At 44.2% G+C, this 25,022-nt stretch overlaps 1 protein-coding gene across 1 annotated transcript in view; it reads right to left on the reverse strand.

Annotated features, from left to right (window-relative positions):
- CC2D2A (coiled-coil and C2 domain containing 2A) overlaps window positions 1-23,824 on the reverse strand; it is a 149,469-nt gene extending 125,645 nt beyond the window's left edge. The window contains exons 1-2 of the mRNA XM_069744723.1: window positions 23,627-23,824; window positions 5,818-5,901 (exon numbers count right to left, since the gene is read on the reverse strand). Coding sequence (XP_069600824.1) covers window positions 5,818-5,901; window positions 23,627-23,716 — 174 coding nt within the window. The 5' untranslated portion in view covers window positions 23,717-23,824. The remainder of the gene's footprint in view (window positions 1-5,817; window positions 5,902-23,626) is intronic.
- Window positions 23,825-25,022: the final 1,198 nt, after the last annotated feature.

Below are 25,022 nucleotides of genomic sequence, written 5' to 3' on the forward strand. Positions count from 1 at the left end.
GAGTATAGTGACTAATGGATCAGATTCATGGGTAGTCATGGCGGGGTTTGTTGAGTGATAATACAATATCTACCCATTAAAGTCTATAATGGCATTCACATGTGCTTGGTTTTCATTTTTTGCAGACCATGTGTCTGCAAATAAATCATGGTAACATATCTGTTTTTGATTGGAGTCTCGGATCAAAATGCCGATACAAGTCTATGGGTGTGAGAAAATAACAGTCAGGACATGGACGGCATCAGCGTACAGTCAACCCTGCAATGGACGGGAGAAGATTTGTCATTTACTTATTTTTCTTTTCATAAGTGAAAATTATTGATGAAAGTGACCGAACACTGATGAAAATTGGACTGCTTTTTTCCCCCAACATACTTTACCGTTCCCGTAGGCCCCCATCCACAAGTGTGTTATTTTTATTTTAGCCTCCGATTAGCAGGCGTGTGTCCGATACTGGTACTGTATATGAAGCTGCAGAAAAGTGCACTTTCCTATTCATAGAGCCGCGGCAAAAGAGCATATACCTGGCGGTGTGCCTCTTTTTCAAACGGTTCACCAGACGGTGACCACTGTAGGGCGCAAACATTGGGAGTGTATACACCTCACAGTGCTGACAAGTGAAATGTGTACCTAGCATTGAAGGGGTTGTCCTAGTATTTTCCTTTACACTAATTTCCCAAGGACATAGAGTTTGTAAAATAAGACGTATATAGTGCTAGGGTTCCCCTCCTCCCAGACCTGGTCATACATTGCAGTGCCACCATGATTCTGGAATTGATTTTTTTTTTTTTTTTTGGGGGGGGGGGGTCCGTATGCCAGGGACCCTTTTGTTGGGAACGGAATGGAACGGGATTTCCATGCACACCCATGACATAAAAGGGACGTCTGAAGAGAAGGGGAGGAGAAATCGTGTATAATGAAGACTGGAGGCAGTCTTATCTTCGAGGCAGCCTACCCACCATAGCCTGGAAGACCAAAGCTATAAAAGATGATTTTTACTGAAAAAGGCCACATCCAGGAAGCATACAGGTATAACTAATTTCACCTGTGTACAACCTGTATGCCCATATTCATCTAATATATAAAGGTGTGTGTGTGTGTGTGGTGTGTGGTGTGTGTGTGTGTCCGGGATTGGCATCTGCACCATCGCAGCTACAGCCACAAAATTTTGCACAGTCACACGTCTGGACCCCGAGAGAGTCATAGGCTATGTTGTGAGGCGAAATTTTAACTCCACACGTTCCAATTCACCAAACAATTTTGCCCCTATCTACATAATGGGGAAAAAGTGAAGTAAAAGCGTTGGAGGCAAATTGACAGCTGCCAGATGTGAACAAGGGGGACTTAAAGAGTGAGAGCGATGGCGCCAAAGAGTATATACCGTACAGTTGCTAAGGTGGGGCCCTGACATGGGATACTCACCACACACGGGGATATGAACACACACACAAAATGCGCCACACACTACCACGTGCTTGAACACATATACCACCCTCAGCACACATTTCACCACACATACACCAACCTCGCCACATAAAAGCCAAAACACAAAAGTCACCGCTCAAAACTCGCCACGTGCAAAACACGCCACATGCAAAACTAGGCTCACGCAAAGCTCGCCACACGTGCAAAACTCACCTCATGGAAAACTCGCCACACGCGGAAAAATTGCCACATGCAAAAGTTGCCTCACACAAAACTTGCACATACTCAAAACGCACCACACATAAAACTCGCCGTGCGCAAAACTCGCCATGCGCAAAACTTGCTGCACACAACTTGCTACACTAACCTGTCACATGCAACTCGACACTATAAGTTGCTACACGCATGTCGCCACACGCAACTCAACACACACAACTTGACACATGAAACTCGCCCTAAAACACACACAAGTCTGGTATTATCCTTCAAAAATAAAAATCTGATTAATAAGCAGACAAACTACAAGAGCAACAAATGTACCATATAGGAAATCCGGCAGCTGTCAGTCACATGACTTGTCTATTATGTGTATGTGTGAGCTAATATATACTGCCAGGGGGGAGGGCTTCCTGTTGGCTGGGGGATTTATCAGGCTGCCAATTTAGCTTACAAATACTGAGGTAAAAATACTGAGCAAATAACGTGTGAACAAGGTCTAATACAGGAGGAGATGACACACAGATATATACTATATACAGGGGAGATGACACACACACACATCTATAATATAACGCTGGGAGCGTCACTCTGTCCGAAGCCTCTATAGACTGCGCAAGCGCCGGCGCAGTCTGGGCCTCACAGAGCGACGCTCCCGGGAGATCGCGGTATGCGTAAGCACTGAACACATACCGCGATCTCCACCGGAGAGTCAGGGACCGCCAGGAGGGAGGGTAAGTATACTCACCTTTCCCGGTTCCAGCGCTGCTTGCGGCTCCGTCTCCCGGCTCCTCTGCTCCCAGCTCCGGAGGGCGCGGACTGCGCAGGCGCCGATTCCTGCTGCCGGAATCGGCGCCTGCGCAGTCCGCGCTTTCCGGCGCCATTTTCTTGAAGACACACTCCGGCTCCACTGCAGGTGTGTCTTCAAGAAAATGGCGCCGGAAAGCGCGGACTGCGCAGGCGCCGATTCCTGCTGCCGGAATCGGCGCCTGCGCAGTCCCCGCTTTCCGGCGCCATTTTCTTGAAGACATACCTGCAGTGGAGCCGGACGATAGGTGAGTATGGTATTTTTTTTTTTATATATGGCAGCAGCATTCGGGGGCATACACACTGGAGCGGGGGGCATATAATACAATGGTGGCGCAGGATGGGAGCAGCATATGACAGAACGGGCGCAGGATGGCAGCAGCTATGACAGAACGGGCGCAGGATGGCCGCAGCACATGACAGAACGGGCGCAGGATGGCCGCAGCACATGACAGAACGGGCGCAGGATGGCCGCAGCACATGACAGAACGGGCGCAGGATGGCAGCAGCACATGACAGAACGGGCGCAGGATGGCCGCAGCACATGACAGAACGGGCGCAGGATGGCAGCAGCACATGACAGAACGGGCGCAGGATGGCAGCAGCACATGACAGAACGGGCACAGGATGGCAGCAGCACATGACAGAACGGGCGCAGGATGGCAGCAGCACATGACAGAACGGGCGCAGGATGGCAGCAGCACATGACAGAACGGGTGCAGGATGGCAGCAGCACATGACAGAACGGGCGCAGGATGGCAGCAGCACATGACAGAACGGGCGCAGGATGGCAGCAGCAAATGACAGAACGGGCACGCAGGATGGGAGCAGCAAATGACAGAACGGGCGCAGGATGGGAGCAGCAAATGACAGGATGGGAGCAGCAAATGACAGAATGGAGGCGCAGGATGGGAGCAGCACATGACAGAACGGGGGCGCAGGATGGGAGCAGCACATGACAGGATGGGGGCGCAGGATGGAGCAGCACATACCAGGATGGAGACCATATACCAGTATAAATGCTCGCCACCCGGGCGTAGAACGGGTTCAATAGCTAGTATATACTATATACAGGGGAGATGACACATATATACTATATACAGGGGAGATGACAGGTATATACTATATACAGGAGATGACATACAGGTATATACTATATACAGGAGGAGATGACACACTGGTATATACTATATACAGGGGAGATGACATACAGGTACATACTATATACAGGGGAGATGACACAGGTATATACTATATACAGGGGAGATGACACACAGGTATATACTATATACAGGAGGAGATGACACACGTATATACTATATACAGGAGCAGATGACACACAGGTATATACTATATACAGGAGGAGATGACACACAGGTATATACTATATACAGGAGGAGATGACTTACAGGTATATACTATATACAGGAGGAGATGACATACAGGTATATACTATATAAAAGAGATGACACATAGGTATATAGAGGAGGAGATGACATACAGCAGGTATATACTATATACAGGGGAGATGACATACAGGTATATACTATATACAGGAGATGACATACAGGTATATACTATATATAGGAGATGACATACAGGTATGTAGTATATACAGAAGAGATGACATACAGGTATATACTATATACAGGAGGAGATGACACATAGGTATATACAATATACAGGAGGAGATGACATACAGCAGGTATATACTATTTACAGGGGAGATGGCATACAGGTATATACTATATACAGGAGATGACATACAGGTGTATACTATATATAAGGGAGATGACAAACATGTCATGGGCAGCACGGTGGTGCAGTGGTTAGCACAGCAGCCTTGCAGCGCTGGGGTCCTCCGGGCACTCCGGTTTCCTCCCACATTCCAAAGACATACTGATAGGGATTCTAGATTGTGAGCCCCATCGGGGACAGTGATGATAATGTGCGCAAACTGTAAAGCGCTGCGGAATATGTTAGCGCTATATAAAAATAAAGATTATTATTATGTATATACTGAGGGGAAAATGAAAAGGTGTGAGTGCAAAATGAGAGGAGTGAGGGAAAATAGTGGAGTGATCGGAAAATGACAGATGTGAGGTCGAAATAACAAGTGTTAGGGGGGAATGAGAGGAGTGAGGAGGAAAATAAGAGGAGTGAGGGAGAAAATGAGAGGCGAGATGGGAAAATAAGAGAAGTGACGTGCTATAACTAACCACAGATATTTACTATGCCCAGGCAACGCCGGGCTCTTCAGCTAGTAACTCTATAAAGCTCGAAATGGTGACAGATTCCCTTTAAAGGATTTATCGGTCATCCAATACACCAGACAGCACATAAATTAAATATAGCTTGGGCTTTGATAAAACGAGAAGCAGAAAAAAAAAACGAGCAGAAATTACATTTTTGGACTTACACCCTTAATGTTTTATAGAGTTTTCTATTTCAGAATCCAGAATATTTGGTTGTACGATGCCAATCACATTCTATTAAAGAAGGATCAAAGGAATCCACTGATGACCTCTTTTGTAAAAGTATACAAGCGCATGAAACAGACCCTGGCCGGACCACTCATCAAATACCTCTGCTCTGACGGTGGATGTCGATTGTAACAAGGATCTTCATGACGTGCGATCCTTAGTTCTTATCACATGGGAGGTAAACGGCAAAGATTTTGGCAGCAGTTTTTTCCCCTCACCCCATTGAAAAAAAAAACACCTGGAACTCGAAGAAACAATCAGCCAACAGTTATCTCATGTAGCTGTACACCTGAAACCCATCTTATCCTTCCAAGCCCTACTAAGTCGTGGCACGTAGGTAGTTAGCGCGAGGTGCCAAACTATTACGGCACAGTAAGACAAGAGGGGTGCCCATGCCATTACTTGTAGGTGCACTTTACCGCTGGCACAGGGAGTATTATAGAGCTGGCACCCCATTCTAATGTCCAGGAGTGGAGAGAACTCTGATCATGGTCGCTTAAACCTTGCAATCAATGCTGACTGCAGGATCCAGGCGGTTTTATAGTGAGGGGGTTCCATATGTACCCCCTCATATGTAATGCCCCCTTATCGGATGTAATGCCATGGCAGCTGAAAGTCTAGGTCTAGATCCACGAGGGTCCTATCTTGATTAGCTGCTTGTCATTTTTACCCTGGCAGACATAATACCCAAGGAACAAGATCTACCGAGAGGGTCATTGATGAAGAACCAGTAGTGTGGGAGTGGAAACGTGAGCAAACGTTGATGGATTTTATACAGCATGCCGCGCTGTTTTATTTTATTTTGGAGGTCAATAAATCTTTTAGAGCCCAATGTAAAAAAAAAAAAAAGTAAAATGATTCTGTGGAGACAGGTAAAGTACTGTACCGCTTTCTTCCTTTTCTGACGTTGTGCTCTTAAAGTCTTTTTCAACTGCGCCACTTCAGCGTCATCATCATTATCCTGGAGCTCCTGAAAGGGAAAAAATAAACCCAAGGACCATTAATAACATTACATATACATGACGACTAGTGATGAGCGAGTGTACTCGTTGTTCGGGTTTTCCAGAGCACGCTCGGGTGGTATCCGAGTATTTGTTAGTTTCCGGAGATTTTGTTTTCATCGCCGCAGCTGAATCATTTACAGCTACTAGCCAGGCTAAGTACATGTGGGGGTTGCCTGGTTGCTAGGGAATCCCCACATATATTCAAGTTGGCTAGTAGCCGCAAATCATTCAGCTGCCGCGATGAAAACTAAATCTCCGAACACTAACAAATACTCGGAGACCACCCGAGCAACGAGTATATTCGCTCAGAGTCATCACTAATGACGACAACTCTGTTTTAAAGTACCACTCCAGCGTTTTTGGTTTTTGCAGTGCTGAGTGGTGCTACTAATCTAAGCTCTATGGCTGTGGTCTTATATTTACCTCCTTGTATCTTCACCTTTTATTGGCATGGCTCCGATCCCACAGCACCATCTTGTGATTGCAACTTCTGAGTGGCCAGAAGTATCGGTCACAAGCTGTAAGTCCATGAGAGCCAGAAAGAGGATCTCATAGACTTGTATTGAAGAGTGACCCCTGGTTCTCTCCGGCAAACACTGGAGACATCCGGCAGGTCACAAACTGTTGGAGACCAATGGGAGCGGCAGTGATAGAAAGTGAAGACTGCGACAGGTGAGTATAAGACTAAGGGCAGAAAATTTAAGGATTAGAAGCACCACTCCAACACCGCAATAAAAAAAAAAAATGTGTGTGCATGAGATTTCTGAAATCTCATACTTTGTTGGTACTGTAAAACGCAGCTGACAGTAAAAAAAAAAGTGCAAAGAAAACACTGCAAAAAAAAAAACACTGCAAAAACACATTGTGTAAACGTAGGCTAAGTCTGATCTTTTGGCATCTAAAAGAAATATTTTCCCACTTACATTACTTGCGTTTTTGGCGAAGAAAACTCAGGTTCAACAGGCACTTAGCTGTATCAGCATGAAAAACAGCGCAGAAAAAAAAAATGCAGCAAAACCTGCTTTTTTAAGCAACATCTTTTTCTTTTTACTGCCAAGAGAGCAAAAACAAAGTGTGAACATAGCCTTACTGCTGAACACTTTGTGACATTTCAGGAGGGAGAATTATGGGACTCCTAGAACATCTGGGATGTCATGTGCATGCATTTCATTCAGAGGCATAACGTTTATGGATGCCAATGCAAAATATTAATTATTTTGTACTGTGCAGCATTTATAATAGCGGGGTCTTCTTATGTAGCAGAGGGGGTCTTTGTTCTCCCTCAGGCACCGGCGTGACTGCAGCCTGAGCCATGGCCCTGACCTTCATGGCTACAGCAGCACTGGTGATATTACCGCACCAGTTTAGAGCTCTCCACAAGGGACAGAGCACAGAATTGCACAAGTCACATTAGCCGCGAAGGTAAAACCATAGTTCTAGTTTGATAAGGGTTTGTGTAATGATGAGCATGTATATATTATATCCATAATGCATTGACCGTAATAAACCGAACTACACAATAAATGTCTAATCAACTGGTTTCAGAGGACACATACTCCGCCTGGTCATCTGCATCAGACCAAGCATTATACATGAACACTTTCCAATGCGTCAAGCTGCAGAATAAGCTGCAAAATTCCACATGAATTTCATCATCTAGAAAAGCACCGCAGACCTATAAGCTTCCCCGAGCTCTGTCTGAGGTCATCCCGCCGCCATACGCTGGGCTGATAAGGTTTCTTAAAAACATGGACTTAGTTAGAAATGTATGACACATCACACATAAACACAAAGAGCGCAGTGATAAAACGGATAAAAGTCAATAACCGTAATCTCCGGAATAGAACTTAATGTCTGTCCAAATATATTATGTAATAACAGATTTTCTAATATTATTGTAACACTTCTGCAGTTAAATCCGCTGGTGATCTGCTGATTTCACGCATCGGCTAGATAAACCTAGCGATCAGCTGGTATCTTTGAGGACGCACATTTCTCCTACAGCGGCCACTACAGATGAAATGGGGTATTACATGGCATCCATAAAAATGGGTAGTAAATAGTGATGAGCAAACGTGTTAGCGGAGCATGCTTGGGTGGTAATCGATCGACTTTGGCGTCCTCCAAAAATATGTTTGACTCCCCGTGCCTGCATGTCTCGCGGCTGTTCGACTACTGCAATACATGCAGGGATTGCCTTACAAACAGGCAGCAATGGATCCTTTACATGCAGGACACAAGGAGCACTAGACAGAGTCCCTTGTGTATATAATGGGGGTCAACATGTTTTTTTCTATCATGGGAAGCGGTATTACACTGGACAAAATAAAGCAATATACAGCATTTTTTGGACCTGTACTGAGCCTCAACGCAGAGGAGAATAGATCAGTGAATAGAGACATGACAATACAGATTGGTTGCAATAATCTGAACTCTTAGGCTTCATTCAGACATTTGTGTTTCATATACGTCCTCTATATGTGTTTTTCACGGTGTGAGGCAGTGACCGCTGTTATATGCGAGGGCATACCTACCAACTTTTGAAGAAGGCAAAGAGGGACAAAGGTAGCGGTGGGCGCAGCATGGCAAATTTTAGGCCACGCCCATTTCACAACTAGTCTCACCCATATCCACGCCCCAACCACACCCATTTAAGCACTGCTGATCACACTGTTTCATAAACAATAATTATAAACAGAAAAAATATGGCCACACAGTGCTCCATACTGTATAATGGCCACACAGTGCTCCATACTGTATAATGGCCACACATGATGCTCAATACTGTATAATGGCCACACATGATGCTCAATACTGTATAATGGCCACACAGTGCTCCATGCTGTATAATGGCCACACATGATGCTCCATACTGTATAATGACTTCGCATGATGCTCCATACTGTATAATAGCCACACAGTGCTCCATACTGTATAATGGCCACACATGATGCTCCATACTGTATAATGGCCACACATGATGCTCCATACTGTATAATGGCCACACAGTGCTCCATACTGTATAATGGCCACACAGTGCTCCATACTGTATAATGGCCACACAGTGCTCCATACTGTATAATGGCCCCACATGATGCTCAATACTGTATAATGACCACACATGACGCTCAATACCGTATAATGGACACACAGTGCTCCATAATGTATAATGGCCATACATGATGCTCAATACTGTATAATGGCCACACAGTGCTCCATACTGTATAATGGCCACACAGTGCTCCATACTGTATAATGGCCACACAGTGCTCCATACTGTATAATGGCCACACATGATGCTCCATACTGTATAATGGCCATACATGATGCTCAATACTGTATAATGGCCACATAGTGCTCCATACTGTATAATGGCCACACAGTGCTCCATACTGTATAATGGCCACACAGTGTTCCATACTGTATAATGGCCACACAGTGCTCCATACTGTATAATGGCCACACATGATGCTCCATACTGTATAATGGCCACACATGATGCTCCATACTGTATAGTGTACACATGATTCTCCATACTGTATAATGGCCCCACACGATGCTCCATACTGCATAATAGCCACACAGTGCTCAATACTGTATAATGGCCCCACATGACGCTCCATACTGTACAACTGCCCCACATGATGCTCAATACTGTATAATGGCCACACATGATGCTCAATACTGTATAATGGCCACATAGTGCTCCATACTGTATAATGGCCACACAGTGCTCCATACTGTATAATGGCCACACAGTGTTCCATACTGTATAATGGCCACACAGTGCTCCATACTGTATAATGGCCACACATGATGCTCCATACTGTATAATGGCCACACATGATGCTCCATACTGTATAGTGTACACATGATTCTCCATACTGTATAATGGCCCCACACGATGCTCCATACTGCATAATAGCCACACAGTGCTCAATACTGTATAATGGCCCCACATGACGCTCCATACTGTACAACTGCCCCACATGATGCTCAATACTGTATAATGGCCACACATGATGCTCAATACTGTATAATGACCACACATGATGCTCAATACCCTATAATGGCCACACAGTGCTCTATACAGTATAATGGCCACACATGATGCTCAATACTGTATAATGGCCACACAGTGCTCCATACTGTATAATGGCCACACATGACGATGCCAGTGTACGGGTGGGGATGTAGATGTGTCCCAGCAGCTCTGCTTACAATGCAGGCAAAGATTTCACAACATGTCGCTGTCCACACTGATGCCTCACAGATCCTGCACATTACAATGCAGCCCAGCTCTGCGAACTCTGCATGCACTAGGACAACATCTCTATCTACTGGCTCCACTCCATAACTGCTGTAGTATATAAAGGATACATACATACACTGTGTGCAGAATTATTAGGCAAGTTGTATTTTTGTATTATTAGGCAAGCTGCAACCCATAATGAGGTCCTGGTTATGGGTGACTTTAACTACCCGGATATTAACTGGGAAACAGAAACCTGTGAAACCCATAAAGGCAACAGGTTTCTGCTAATAACCAAGAAAAATTATCTTTCACAATTGGTGCAGAATCCAACCAGAGGAGCAGCACTTTTAGACCTAATACTATCTAATAGACCTGACAGAATAACAAATCTGCAGGTGGTCGGGCATCTAGGAAATAGCGACCACAATATTGTGCAGTTTCACCTGTCTTTCACTAGGGGGACTTGTCAGGGAGTCACAAAAACACTGAACTTTAGGAAGGCAAAGTTTGACCAGCTTAGAGATGCCCTTAATCTGGTAGACTGGGACAATATCCTCAGAAATAAAAATACAGATAATAAATGGAAAATGTTTAAGAACATCCTAAATAGGCACTATAAGCGGTTTATACCTTGTGGGAATAAAAGGACTAGAAATAGGAAAAACCCAATGTGGCTAAACAAAGTAGTAAGACAGGCAATTAACAGTAAAAAGAAAGCATTTGCACTACTAAAGCAGGATGGCACCATTGAAGCTCTAAAAAACTATAGGGAGAAAAATACTTTATCTAAAAAACTAATTAAAGCTGCCAAAAAGGAAACAGAGAAGCACATTGCGAAGGAGAGTAAAACAAATCCCAAACTGTTCTTCAACTATATCAATAGTAAAAGAATAAAAACTGAAAATGTAGGCCCCTTAACCCCTTAATCCCATATGACGTACTATCCCGTCCAGGTGACCTGGGACTTAATTCCCATGGACGGGATAGTACGTCATATGCGATCGGCCGCGCTCACGGGGGGAGCGCGGCCGATCGCGGCCGGGTGTCAGCTGCCTATCGCAGCTGACATCCGGCACTATGTGCCAGGAGCGGTCACGGACCGCTCCCGGCACATTAACCCCCGGCACACCGCGATCAAAGATGATCGCGGTGTGCCGGCGGTGCAGGGAAGCATCGCGCAGGGAGGGGGCTCCCTGCGGGCTTCCCTGAGACGATCGGTACACGGTGATGTGCTCACCGTGTACCGAGCGTCTTCTCCCTGCAGTCCCCGGATCCAAAATGGCCGCCGGGCTGCATCCGGGTCCTGCAGGGAGCACTTCCGGGTCAGGATCAGGCTGCAGCTGCAGCTCTAATCCTGCCCGGCTGTATGTCAGATCACCGATCTGATAGAGTGCTGTGCACACTGTCAGATCGGTGATCTGTGATGTCCCCCCCTGGGACAAAGTGAAAAAGTAAAAAAAAAAATTTCCACACTTGTAAAAAAAAAAATAAAAAAAAAATTCCTAAATAAAGCAGAAAAAAAAAAATATTATTCCCATAAATACATTTCTTTACATAAAAAACAAACAAAAAAACAATAAAAGTACACATATTTAGTATCGCCGCGTCCGTAACGACCCGACCTATAAAACTGGCCCACTAGTTAACCCCTTCAGTGAACACCGTAAGAAAAAAAAAAAAAAAACGAGCCAAAAAACAACGCTTTATTATCATAACGCTGAACAAAGAGTGGAATAACACGCGATCAAAAAGACGGATATAAATAACCATGTTACCTCTGAAAACGTCATCTTGTCCCGCAAAAAACGAGCCGCCATATAGCATCATAACCAAAAAAATAAAAAAGTTATAGTCCTCTGAATAAAGCGATGCCAAAATAATTATTTTTTCTATAAAATAGCTTTTATCGTATAAAAGCGCCAAAACATAAAAAAAATGATATAAATGAGGTGTCGCTGTAATCGTACTGACCCGAAGAATAAAACTGCTTCATCAATTTTACCAAACGCGGAACGGTATAAACGCCTCCCCCAAAAGAAATTCATGAATAGCTGGTTTTTGGTCATTCTGCCTCACAAAAAAATCGGAATAAAAAGCGATCAAAAACTGTCACGTGTCCGAAAATGTAACCGATAAAAACGTCAACTCGTCCCGCAAAAAACAAGACCTCACATGACTCTGTGGACCAAAATATGGAAAAATTATAGGTCTCAAAATGTGGAGACGCAAAAACTTTTTTGCTATAAAAAGCGTCTTTTAGTGTGTGACGGCTGCCAATCATAAAAATCCGCTAAAAAACTCGCTATAAAAGTAAATCAAACCCCCCTTCATCACCCCCTTAGTTAGGCTAGGTTCACATTGCGTTAATGGGTTAACGCTAACGGACAGCGTTGCACGGCGAAAATGTCACAATTAACGCCGTGCAACGGGTCCGTTAGCACAACCATTGACAGCAATGTGATTTTCAGGTGTAGCGCATCGCTAGAGCGTGCCATTTTCGGCTCGCGCTAGCAAGGTGCCATTCTTTTGTGGCGCGCCTCAGACGCTGCTTGCAGCGTCCGCGGCGCGCCCGAGGTCCGATCCCCGATCTTCCAGAGCGGGGACGTTAACGCGACCACTAAACACGACACCTAAAAAGACATTGTGTTAGCGCAATCCGCTAGTGCTAAACGGATTTCCCTAACGCAATGTGAACCTAGCCTTAGGGAAAAATAATAAAATTAAAAAAAATGTATTTATTTCCATTTTCCGGTTAGGGTTAGGGTTAGGGTTAGGGCTAGGGTTGGGGCTAGGGTTAGGGTTTGGATTACATTTACGGTTGGGATTAGGGTTGGGATTAGAATTAGGGGTGTGTCTGGGTTAGGTGTGTGGTTAGGGTTACAGTTGGGATTAGGGTTAGTGGTGCGTTTGGATTAGGGTTTCATTTATAATTGGGGGGTTTCCACTGTTTAGACACATCAGGGGCTCTCCAAACGCGACATGGCGTCCGATCTCAATTCCAGCCAATTCTGCATTGAAAAAGTAAAACAGTGCTCCTTCACTTCCGAGCTCTCCCGTGCGCCCAAACAGGGGTTTACCCCAACATATGGGGTATCAGCGTACTCGAGACAAATTGGACAACAACTTTTTGGGTCCAAGTTCTCTTGTTATCCTTGGGAAAATAAAAATTTGGGGGGCTAAAAATCATTTTTGTGGGAAAAAAAAGGATTTTTATTTTCACGGCTCTGCGTTGTAAACTGTAGTGAAACACTTGGGGGTTCAAAGTTTTCACAACACATCTAGATAAGTTCCATGGGAGGTCTAGTTTCCAATATGGGGTCACTTGTGGGTGGTTTCTACTGTTTGGGTACATCAGGGGCTCTGCAAATGCAACGTGACGCCTGCAGACCAATCCATCTAAGTCTGCATTCCAAATGGCGCTCCTTCCCTTCCGAGCTCTGCCATGAGCCCAAACAGTGGTTCCCCCCCACATATGGGGTATCAGCGTACTCAGGACAAATTGAACAACAACTTTTGGGGTCCAATTTATTCTGTTACCCTTGTAAAAATACAAAACTGGGGGCTAAAAAATTTTTGCGAAAAAAAAATACATTTATTTTAACGGCTCTGCGTTATAAACTGTAGTGAAACACTTGGGGGTTCAAAGCTCTCAAAACACATCTAGATAAGTTCCTTAGAGGGTCTAGTTTCCAAAATGGTGTCACTTGTGGGGGTTTTTAATGTTTAGGCACATCAGGGGCTCTCCAAACCAACATGGCGTCCCATCTTAATTCCAGTCAATTTTGCATTGAAAAGTCAAATGGCGCTCCTTCCCTTCCGAGCTCTGCTATGCACCCAAAAAGTGGTTTACCCCCACATATGGGGTATCGTCGCACTCAGGACAAATTGCACAACAACTTTTGTGGTCTAATTTCTTCTCTTACCCTTGGGAAAATAAAAAATTGGGGGCGAAAAGATCATTTTTGTGAAAAAATAAGATTTTTTATTTTTACGGCTCTGCATTATAAACTTCTGTGAAGCACTTGTTGGGTCAAAGTGCTCACCACACATCTAGATAAGTTCCTTAAGGGGTCTACTTTTCAAAATGGTGTCACTTGTGAGGGGTTCCAATGTTTAGGCACATCAGGGGCTCTCCAAACGCAACATGGCGTCCCATCTCAATTCCAGTCAATTTTGCATTGAAAAGTCAAATGGCGCTCCTTTCCTTCCGAGCTCTGCCATGCGCCCAAACAGTGGTTTACCCCCACATATGGGGTATCGTCGCACTCAGGACAAATTGCACAACAACTTTTGTGGTCTAATTTCTTCTCTTACCCTTGGGAAAATAAAAAATTGGTGGCGAAAAGATTATTTTTGTGAAAAAATATGATTTTTTATTTTTACGGCTCTGCATTATAAACTTCTGTGAAGCACTTGTTGGGTCAAAGTGCTCACCACACCTCTAGATAAGTTCCTTAAGGGGTCTACTTTCCAAAATGGTGTCACTTGTGGGGATTTCAATGTTTAGGCACATCAGGGGCTCTCCAAACGCAACATGGCATCCCATCTCAATTCCAGTCAATTTTGCATTGAAAAGTAAAATGGCGCTCCTTCCCTTCCGAGCTCTGCCATACGCCCAAACAATGGTTTACACCCATATACGGGGTATCAGCGTACTCAGGACAAATTGGCCAACAATTTTTGAGGTTCAATTTCTTCTCTTACTCTTGGGAAAATAAAAAATTGGGGGCGAAAAGATCATTTTTGTGAAAAAATATGATTTTTTATTTTTACGGCTCTGCATTATAAACTTCTGTGAAGCAATTGGTGGGTCAAAGTGGTCACCACACATCTAGATAAGTTCCTTAGGGTGTCTACTTTCCAAAATGGTGTCACTTGTGGGGGGTTTCAATGTTTAGGCACATCAGTGGCTCTCCAAACGCAACATGGTGTCCCATCTCAATTCCTGTCAATTTTGCATTTAAAAGTCAAATGGCGCTCCTTCCCTTCCGAGCTCTGCCATGCGCCCAAACAGTGGTTTACCCCCACATATGGGGTATCAGCGTACTCAGTACAGATTGTACAACAATGTTTGGCATCCATTTTATCCTGTTACCCTTGGTAAAATAAAACAAATTGGAGCTGAAATAAATTTTGTGTGAAAAAAAGTTAAATATTCATTTTTATTTAAACATTCCAAAAATTCCTGTGAAACCCCTGAAGGGTTAATAAACTTCTTGAATGTGGTTTTGAGCACCTTGAGGGGTGCAGTTTTTAGAATGGTGTCACACTTGGGTATTTTCTATCATATAGACCCCTCAAAATGACATCAAATGAGATGTGGTCCCTAAAAAAAAATGGTGTTGTAAAAATGAGAAATTGCTGGTCAACTTTGAACCCTTATAACTCCCTAACAAAAAAAAATTTTGGTTCCAAAATTGTGCTGATGTAAAGGAGACATGTGGGAAATGTTACTTATTAAGTATTTTGCGTGACATATCTCTGTGATTTAAGGGCATAAAAATTTAAAGTTGGAAAATTGCGAAATTTTCAAAATTTTCGCCAAATTTCCGTTTTTTTCACAAATAAACGCAAGTTATATCGAATAAATGTTACTACTAAAATGAAGTACAATATGTCACGAGAAAACAATGTCAGAATCGCCAAGATCCGTTGAAGCGTTCCAGAGTTATAACCTCATAAAGGGACAGTGGTCAGAATTGTAAAAATTGGCCCGGTCATTAACGTGCAAACCACCCTCGGGGCTTAAGGGGTTAAAAAATAGTGAGGACAGAATGGTTGTAGATGACGAGGAAAAAGCTAACATATTAAACACCTTCTTCTCCACGGTATTCACGGTGGAAAATGAAATGCTAGGTGAAATCCCAAGAAACAATGAAAACCCTATATTAAGGGTCACCAATCTAACCCAAGAAGAGGTGCGAAACCGGCTAAATAAGATTAAAATAGATAAATCTCCGGGTCCGGATGGCACCCACGAGTACTAAGAGAACTAAGTAATGTAATAGATAAACCATTATTTCTTATTTTTAGGGACTCTATAGCGACAGGGTCTGTTCCGCAGGACTGGCGCATAGCAAATGTGGTGCCAATATTCAAAAAGGGCTCTAAACGTGAACCTGGAAATTATAGGCCAGTAAGTCTAACCTCTATTGTTGGTAAAATATTTGAAGGGTTTCTGAGGGATGTTAGTCTGGATTATCTCAATGAGAATAACTGTTTAACTCCATATCAGCATGGGTTTATGAGAAATCGCTCCTGTCAAACCAATCTAATCAGTTTTTATGAAGAGGTAAGCTATAGGCTGGACCACGGTGAGTCATTGGACGTGGTATATCTCGATTTTTCCAAAGCGTTTGATACCGTGCCGCACAAGAGGTTGGTACACAAAATGAGAATGCTTGGTCTGGGGGAAAATGTGTGTAAATGGGTTAGTAACTGGCTTAGTGATAGAAAGCAGAGGGTGGTTATAAATGGTATAGTCTCTAACTGGGTCGCTGTGACCAGTGGGGTACCGCAGGGGTCAGTATTGGGACCTGTTCTCTTCAACATATTCATTAATGATCTGGTAGAAGGTTTACACAGTAAAATATCGATATTTGCAGATGATACAAAACTATGTAAAGCAGTTAATACAAGAGAAGATAGTATTCTGCTACAGATGGATCTGGATAAGTTGGAAACTTGAGCTGAAAGGTGGCAGATGAGGTTTAACAATGATAAATGTAAGGTTATACACATGGGAAGAGGGAATCAATATCACCATTACACACTGAACGGGAAACCACTGGGTAAATCTGACAGGGAGAAGGACTTGGGGATCCTAGTTAATGATAAACTTACCTGGAGCAGCCAGTGCCAGGCAGCAGCTGCCAAGGCAAACAGGATCATGGGGTGCATTAAAGAGGTCTGGATACACATGATGAGAGCATTATACTGCCTCTGTACAAATCCCTAGTTAGACCGCACATGGAGTACTGTGTCCAGTTTTGGGCACCGGTGCTCAGGAAGGATATAATGGAACTAGAGAGAGTACAAAGGAGGGCAACAAAATTAATAAAGGGGATGGGAGAACTACAATACCCAGATAGATTAGCGAAATTAGGATTATTTAGTCTAGAAAAAAGACGACTGAGGGGCGATCTAATAACCATGTATAAGTATATAAGGGGACAATACAAATATCTCGCTGAGGATCTGTTTATACCAAGGAAGGTGAAGGGCACAAGGGGGCATTCTTTGCGTCTGGTGGAGAAAAGGTTTTTCCACCAACATAGAAGAGGATTCTTTACTGTTAGGGCAGTGAGAATCTGGAATTGCTTGCCTGAGGAGGTGGTGATGGCGAACTCAGTCGAGGGGTTCAAGAGAGGCCTGGATGTCTTCCTGGAGCAGAACAATATTGTATCATACAATTATTAGGTTCTGTAGAAGGACGTAAATCTGGGGATTTATTATGATGGAATATAGGCTGAACTGGATGGACAAATGTCTTTTTTCGGCCTTACTAACTATGTTACTATGTATTTTGATAATATGATACTTTTTATACATGTTGTCAGGCCATGTGCACACGTTCAGGTTTTTTCGTGCTATAAAAACTCATTAAAATGCATACATTATGCATTCTATCATTTAGAATGCATTCTGCATGTTTTGTGCACATGGATGCGTTTTTTTCTGCGAAAAAAACGAGTCGCGGTAAAAAAATGAGCATGTTCATTATTTTTGCTATTTTCTGCGTTTTTCCCGCAATTCTATGCATTTGGGAAAAAACACACAAAAAACGCACAAAAAACGCGTAAAAAAAGCGTGCGGATTTCTGGCAGAAATGTCCGTTTTTTGTCAGGAAAATTTCTGCAAGAAATCCTGACGTGTGCACATATCCTCATACTCCAAGCTGTTCAGGCTTGAGAGCCAACTACCAATTAAGTAAATCAGGTGATGTGCATGTCTGTAATGAGGAGGGGTGTTGTCTAATGACATCAAAACCCTATATAAGGTGTGCTTACTTATTAAGCAACTTCCTTTCCTTTGGCAAAATGGGATTTGACGGGCTCTGAAAAGTCCAAAATTGTGAGATGTCTTGAAGAGGGATGCAGCAGTCTTGACATTGCCAAACTTTTGAAGTGTGATCACCGAACAATCAAGCGTTTCATGGCAAATAGCCAACAGGGTCGCAAGAAGCGCGTTGGGCAAAAAAGGCGCAAAATAACTGCCCATGAATGGAAGAAAATCAAGCGTGAAGCTGCCAAGATGCCATTTGCCACCAGTTTTGCCATATTTCAGAGCTGCAACGTTACTGGAGTAACCAAAAGCACAAGGTGTGCAATACTCAGGGACATGGCCAAGTTAAGGAAGGCTGAAAAACGACCACCTTTGAACAAGAAAGATAAAATGTCAAGACTGGGTCAAGAAATATCTTAAGACTAACTTTTCAAAGGTTTTATGGACTGATGAAATGAGAGTGACTCTTGATGGGCCAGATGGATGGGCCAGAGGCTGGATCAGTAAAGGGCAGAGAGCTCCACTCCGACTCAGACGCCAGCAAGGTGGAGGTGGGGTACTGGCATGGGCTGCGATCATCAAAGATGAACTTGTGGGACCTTTTCAGGTTGAGGATGGAGTGAAGCTCAACTCCCAGACCTACTGCCAATTTCTGGAAGACAACTTCTTCAAGCACTGGTACAGGAAGAAGTCGGTATCATTCAAGAAAAACACGATTTTCATGCAGGACAATGCTCCATCACATGCCTCCAACTACTCCACAGCATGGCTGGCCAGTAAAGGTCTCAAAGAAGAAAAAATAATGGCATGGCCCCCTTGTTCACCTGATCTGAACCCCATAGAGAACTTGTGTAAACAGTCCACCTCTCGGAACAGTGTCTGGGAGGCTGTGGTGGCTGCTACTCGCAATGTTGAACGTAAACAGATCAAGCAACTGACAGAATCTATGGATGGAAGGCTGTTGAGTGTCATCATAAAGAAAGGTGGCTACATTGGTCACTAATTTTTGGGGGTTTTGTTTTCCTCGTGTGCACCCTCATGCAGTTTTTTATTCCAGGATCCAGCAGGATTTACTGACCCCGGGTCGTACCAATACGCAAGCCTCTTTTAGGCCTTTATATCGTGCTCACTACTCCAGTTTTGTTAAAGATTATTCTGATGAAGGTCTTATAATCAGACCGACAACGTTCAAATAACTAATCTTTGAACTGGATGTACAATAAAAGGAATGTTCAACTTTTTCTTCAATACGAGTGCCAAATTTTTTGTGATTACTATTTGACGGGCTGGAAACCTGACTTGTGCACCACCAACTAGGATCTTTGAGTGCCGTGTGTTTCTAAATCAATTGGACATAATGTTAGAGTCGCATCAGAAATACGCGTCAGCATATTTAGACAACATAGTCATTTTTAGTGCTGACTGGAGTACCCACCTGTCCATGGTACAGGCAGTGCTGAAGTCTCTCAGAATCACGGCGTTAACAGCGAACCCAAAGAAATGTGCGATAAGACTCACGGAATCCCGGTACTTAGGATATGTGATCGGCCGCGGGGTTATCAAACCCCAAAGAAACAAGATTAAAGTCATTCAAAACTTGCCCAAGCCATTAAGTACCAAACAGGTGAGGGTATTCCTCGGCATCATTGGGTACTACCACAGGTTTATACCCAATTTTGCTGGAAGATCGGCACCCCTAACTCACCTGTTAAAAGGTAAGAAGTCGGTTATGGTCCGGTGGAATTCTCAAGCGGAGAAGGCATTCCAGTCCCTGAAGTTGACATTGTGTGGACAGCTGGTCCTCATCAGCCCCAACTTCAAGAAAACCTTAATCGTGCAAATGGATGGTAGGCCTAGGAGGTGAACGGGGATGAACATCCAGTCACCTACCTGGCAGAGAAAAATTATAGCGTAGTGAAGAAGGAGTGCTTGGCGATTAAGTGGGTCTTGGAGGCCCTACACTACTATTTGCTCGGACGTTAGTTTCGTTTAGCAACGGACCATTCACCCCTCGTCCGGATGAGAAACGCAAAGGAAAGGAATGCTTGGGTCACCAGATGGTTCCTGTCCCTACAAAACTTCATATTTTCAGTGGAACATCGGGCAGGGAAGTCACAGGGAAATGCGGATGCCTGTCATGGGCCCCCTGTATGGTGAGAAATGTCCAACCCAACAAGTTTGAACGGGGGTAGGGAGTATGTTAGGCAGTGACAGGTGTTATATGCGAGGGTCGCTATGTGTCCCCCAGGATGGGCAAAAATCATATTGAGGCTGCAGGAGTGCATTGCAGTCACAGGCATAGCTGTGATTGCAGTGCAAAATAAAATTAAGTGTTGGTCTTGGGCAAGCTATTTGCCCAAGGCAGATTTAAGAAAACCTGCCATGGGATGGTAGTGGGGTGGTCCACTTCCTCCTTACCAGGTCTTACAAGTAACCTATGGCCACAGATTCCTTGTAAAAAACCTGCAGCAAAGGGTTGGGTGCATCAGTCTTGGTTTGCAAGTGACCGAGCAGGTGGCTCTGCAACCTCCAGCTTGTGTGAGGTAACACAGAGCAAAGAGCATTGAATGCCTGGCACCCCCGCAGCATGATACGGTGGTGCAGTCGCCTTCGGCAACGGACTGTTGTGACACCCCGGCTGCGATCCGGAGGTTACCGTGTGCTGTACATTGTGTGAGTTTGGACATTAAACACGTTTGTTGTGAACTTTCCTGCGGTCACTGCCTGTCTGTCACACTGCAAAACCCAGCTGCATTACAATGGATAAAACATGTCCACATTACAGTATGCGCTGATGCTCAGATATCTGTGGTTTTTTGCCAACCAAATGACGACATCACTCATACAAATTTATGGTTCTGTGATGGTCAGAACTGATACAATAGCCAAACACTGAAGAAAATCTGTTTTTCAAGTAACATTATTTATGAATGATGCCATAGACCCCCAACCCACAATACTATTACCCAACTTGCCACTGCACCAGGGCAAGTGGGAAGAGTGGAGGCTAAGCCCCAGAATTGGCGCATTAATGGATGCACCATTTCTGAGGCGGCTGAGGGCTGATGTTCTTAGCCTGGGAGTTGGCCCAATTTCCCCTTGTTAGGCTATTAATATCAGCCCGCAGCTGTCTGCTTAGCCTTTGCTGGTTTTTAATAAAAAGGGGCCCAACGTCATTTTGGGGGGTAACACCTTGTTAACCACTTAAAGCTAACTAGAGAGCTGTGAGCTGATAGTAATAGCCTGGGAATCTCTATGTATATTACTCCTTTCCCAGACTACAAAAATCAGGCTTTCCCTCAGCTGGTTAAGAAAAAATATTGGAGACCCCCACACCATTTTTTTAATTTATTTAATTAGGTAGCTAAATACATGTAAAGTAAGCTGCTCATGCACTGCACTGATTATATATTTCAATGACATCTATCTATATAGAACATTGTTTTATTAGTAAACTAGGTTGAAATGACAGAATTACTCTATGTAAAAATTTATGTTAAAAACACGTCATACAGAATAGATGCTAGGTGAGAAAAAAAAAAAAGACGTATGACGCTCTCCAACTTTTCTGGCTGAAAATCTCAGCCACTTTATATACGGTACGTAGATGGGAGCATCTACTATATAATTGTCTAAGGGACACTTCCGTCTGTCTGTCCTTCTGTCTGTCTGTCACGGATATTCATTGGTCGCGGCCTCTGTCTGTCATGGAATCCAAGTCGCTGATTGGTCGTGGCAAAACGCCCACGACCATTGCCACGACCAATCAGCGACGGCCACAGTCCGGCGACAATATGGCCGCTCTTTCCTCCCTGCAGTCAGTGCCCGCTCCATACTCCCCTCCAGTCAGCCCTCACACAGGGTTAATGCCAGTGTTACCAGAGCACGGTATAACGCACTCCGGTTACGCAGCTATTAACCCTGTGTGACCAAGTTTTTACTATTGATGCTGCATATGCAGCATCAATAGTAAAAAGATCTAATGTTAAAAATAATAATAATAATAATTAAAAAAAAGGTTATTCTCACCCTCCGACGTGCGTCCTGTCCTCGGCAGTGCAAGCGGCAGCGGCAGGTTCCGGTTCCAAAGATGCTATGCGAGAAGGACCTTCCATGACGTCACGGTCATGTGACCGCGACGTCATCACAGGTCCTGTGCTCATACCAACCCTGGGACCGGAAGCTGCCGAGTGCACCGCACACAGGCGACAGGACTAAAAGGGGCCCTCGGATGGTGAGTATATGTTTATTTTTTATTTTTTAACCTGTTACATATGTGGCTGGGGAATATACTACGTAGCTGGGCAATATACTACGTCGCTGTGCAATATACTAAGTGGCTGGGCAATATACTATGTCGCTGTGCAATATACTAAGTGGCTGGGCAATATACTACGTCACTGGGGAATATACTACGTGACTGGGCAATATACTACATGACTGGGCAGTATACTACGTGACTGGGCAATATACTACGAGGCTGGGCAATATACTACGTGGCTGGGCAATATACTACGTGACTGGGCAATATACTACGTGGCTGGGCAATATACTACGTGACTGGGCAATATACTATGTGACTGGGCAATATACTACGTGGCTGGGCAATATACTATGTGGCTGGGCAATATACTATGTGGCTGGGCAATATACTACGTGACTGGGCAATATACTACGTGGCTGGGCAATATACTACGTCGCTGTGCAATATACTACGTGGCTGGGCAATATACTACGTGGCTGGGCAATATACTACGTGGCTGGGCAATATACTACGTGGACATGCATATTCTAGATATTCTAGAATACCCGATGCGTTAGAATCGGGCCACCATCTAGTATAATATGATGGTATAATATAATGGGTCATGAAAAAAAAAAAAGAAAATCACTGGGATATGATGAAACATTCCAGAGCTGTTGTCTCTTAAAGTGACACACATCAGATTTGAAACTTACCCCCATCTCTCTCCCCCCCCCCCCAAAAAAAAAAAAAAATACTGTCCTTTTAACAAGGGTGTGCAGACTTCTATCTACTGTATGGCTATTAGTATGTATATAGTGGCACTGGCATGATAATGGGAGGTAGTTGTATGTAACCCATTCTCATGTACAGCACCATGGAATCAATGGTGCTATATAGATAATAATAAGTTGCAGGTATGGTTCCTACATATGGCGGCACAGACACATTCTGTACTCTCCTCCTAACCTACAGTTGGTTTCTATTTAGCTCCATCATAGCAACATCCCTACAATAGACTGAACCCTCCCCACAACAAGCACACTGTAACCTCTTCACTGCTGGCACACACTGGTAACTAACACTGCCAGGTTAACACTTTCACTGCCACAACAAAAAATTCTGACCAGACCCCCATCACACATGCAGAGGCAGGAGAGGAAGACCCCCGCATGTATCACAGACCCACCTCCACTATCATCCTCTGCTTCTCCTCTGTGCCCCTCATGCTGGGAGCTCCTGTGCCAGGGATGCCAGGCTTCTGCTGGGTCCTTGTCATGCCACTTAGCCTCCACCATTAGTATAAGATCAGCTCTCACTCATCACTGCAGAGTTACTGACAACACAGTAACTGGAGGCAGCCATTGTGTGTCAGCCCTCCCACTCCCAGCATCCTCTGTGTGATCTGGGCAGAGCTGCTGGGATTGGAAAGAGGGAACAGAATGCTGCTTTCCTACAGGTTGTGTCATATCTTTCAGACACAGAGTTGCTGAGAGTTGTAGTTCCACAGCGCATCACAGCTGGTCAGAGCTAAGGGATGATTTCATTTAGAGAATCATTTTCTAATTTAATTCAGGGTTCTCTAAAATTAAGAAAAAAAATCACTATATGTCCATATTCACACGTTCAGCATTTGGTCAGTATTTTACCTCAGAATCTGTAAGCCAAAACCAGGAGTGGGTGATAAATGCAGAAGTGGTGATGTGTTTCTATTCTACTTTTCCTCTTAGGCTATGTGCACACTTAAAAAAAAGAGGTGCAGAATTTTCAGCACAAAATCCGCATCTCCTGGCAGAATCCGCAGCCACAGATTTGCCGCGGTTTTTATCCAGATTTTGTGCGGTTTTTATGCCGAATTGCTGCGGATTTTCTGCAGATTTTGGCACTGCGGATTTTTAACATGGAGGGGTGCAGAACAGCTGCAGATCCGCACAAAAGAAGTGACATGCACTTCTTTGAAATCCGCAGCAATTCCGCACTGATTTTTTCCGCACCGTCAGCACAGCTTTTTTTTTTTCCCCCATTAAATAACATTATACTATACATCACAGTGCGGATCTGCAGCATTTCTGCGTGGAAAAATCCGCTGCGGATCCGCAGCAAATCCGCATCGTGTGCACATAGCCTTAGTGCTCCTACTCACTTGTGAGAAACTCGGATGAGTCTCGCACAGCAAAACCCGGCACTCAGGAGCGGAGCGTGCGGCTGCATGTATTCCTATGTGGCCGCACGCAACGACCCGAGTGCCGGCAGCAGCGCCGGGTATTAACATGCCAGACTCATCCGAGTTTCTCGCAAGTGAGAATGAGCCCTTAATGCTCCACTCCTGGTTTTGGCTTACAAATACTGATGTAAAATACTGACCAAGTACTGAACGTCTGAAAATTACCTTCATCATAGCTGTTTTTGGGGAAAGGTGACAATATGTGCAACATGACGGCTGAGGCCGGCGTCACACTAGCAATATTTGGTCAGTATTTTACATCAGTATTTGTAGCCAAAACCAGGAGTGGAACAAGTAGAGGAAAAGTATAATAGAAACATATGCACTTCTGTATTTATCACCCACTCCTGGTTTTGGCTGA

The sequence above is a fragment of the Ranitomeya imitator genome, chromosome 1 (assembly GCF_032444005.1).
Source record: "Ranitomeya imitator isolate aRanImi1 chromosome 1, aRanImi1.pri, whole genome shotgun sequence".
NCBI classification, from domain to species: Eukaryota; Metazoa; Chordata; class Amphibia; order Anura; family Dendrobatidae; genus Ranitomeya; species Ranitomeya imitator.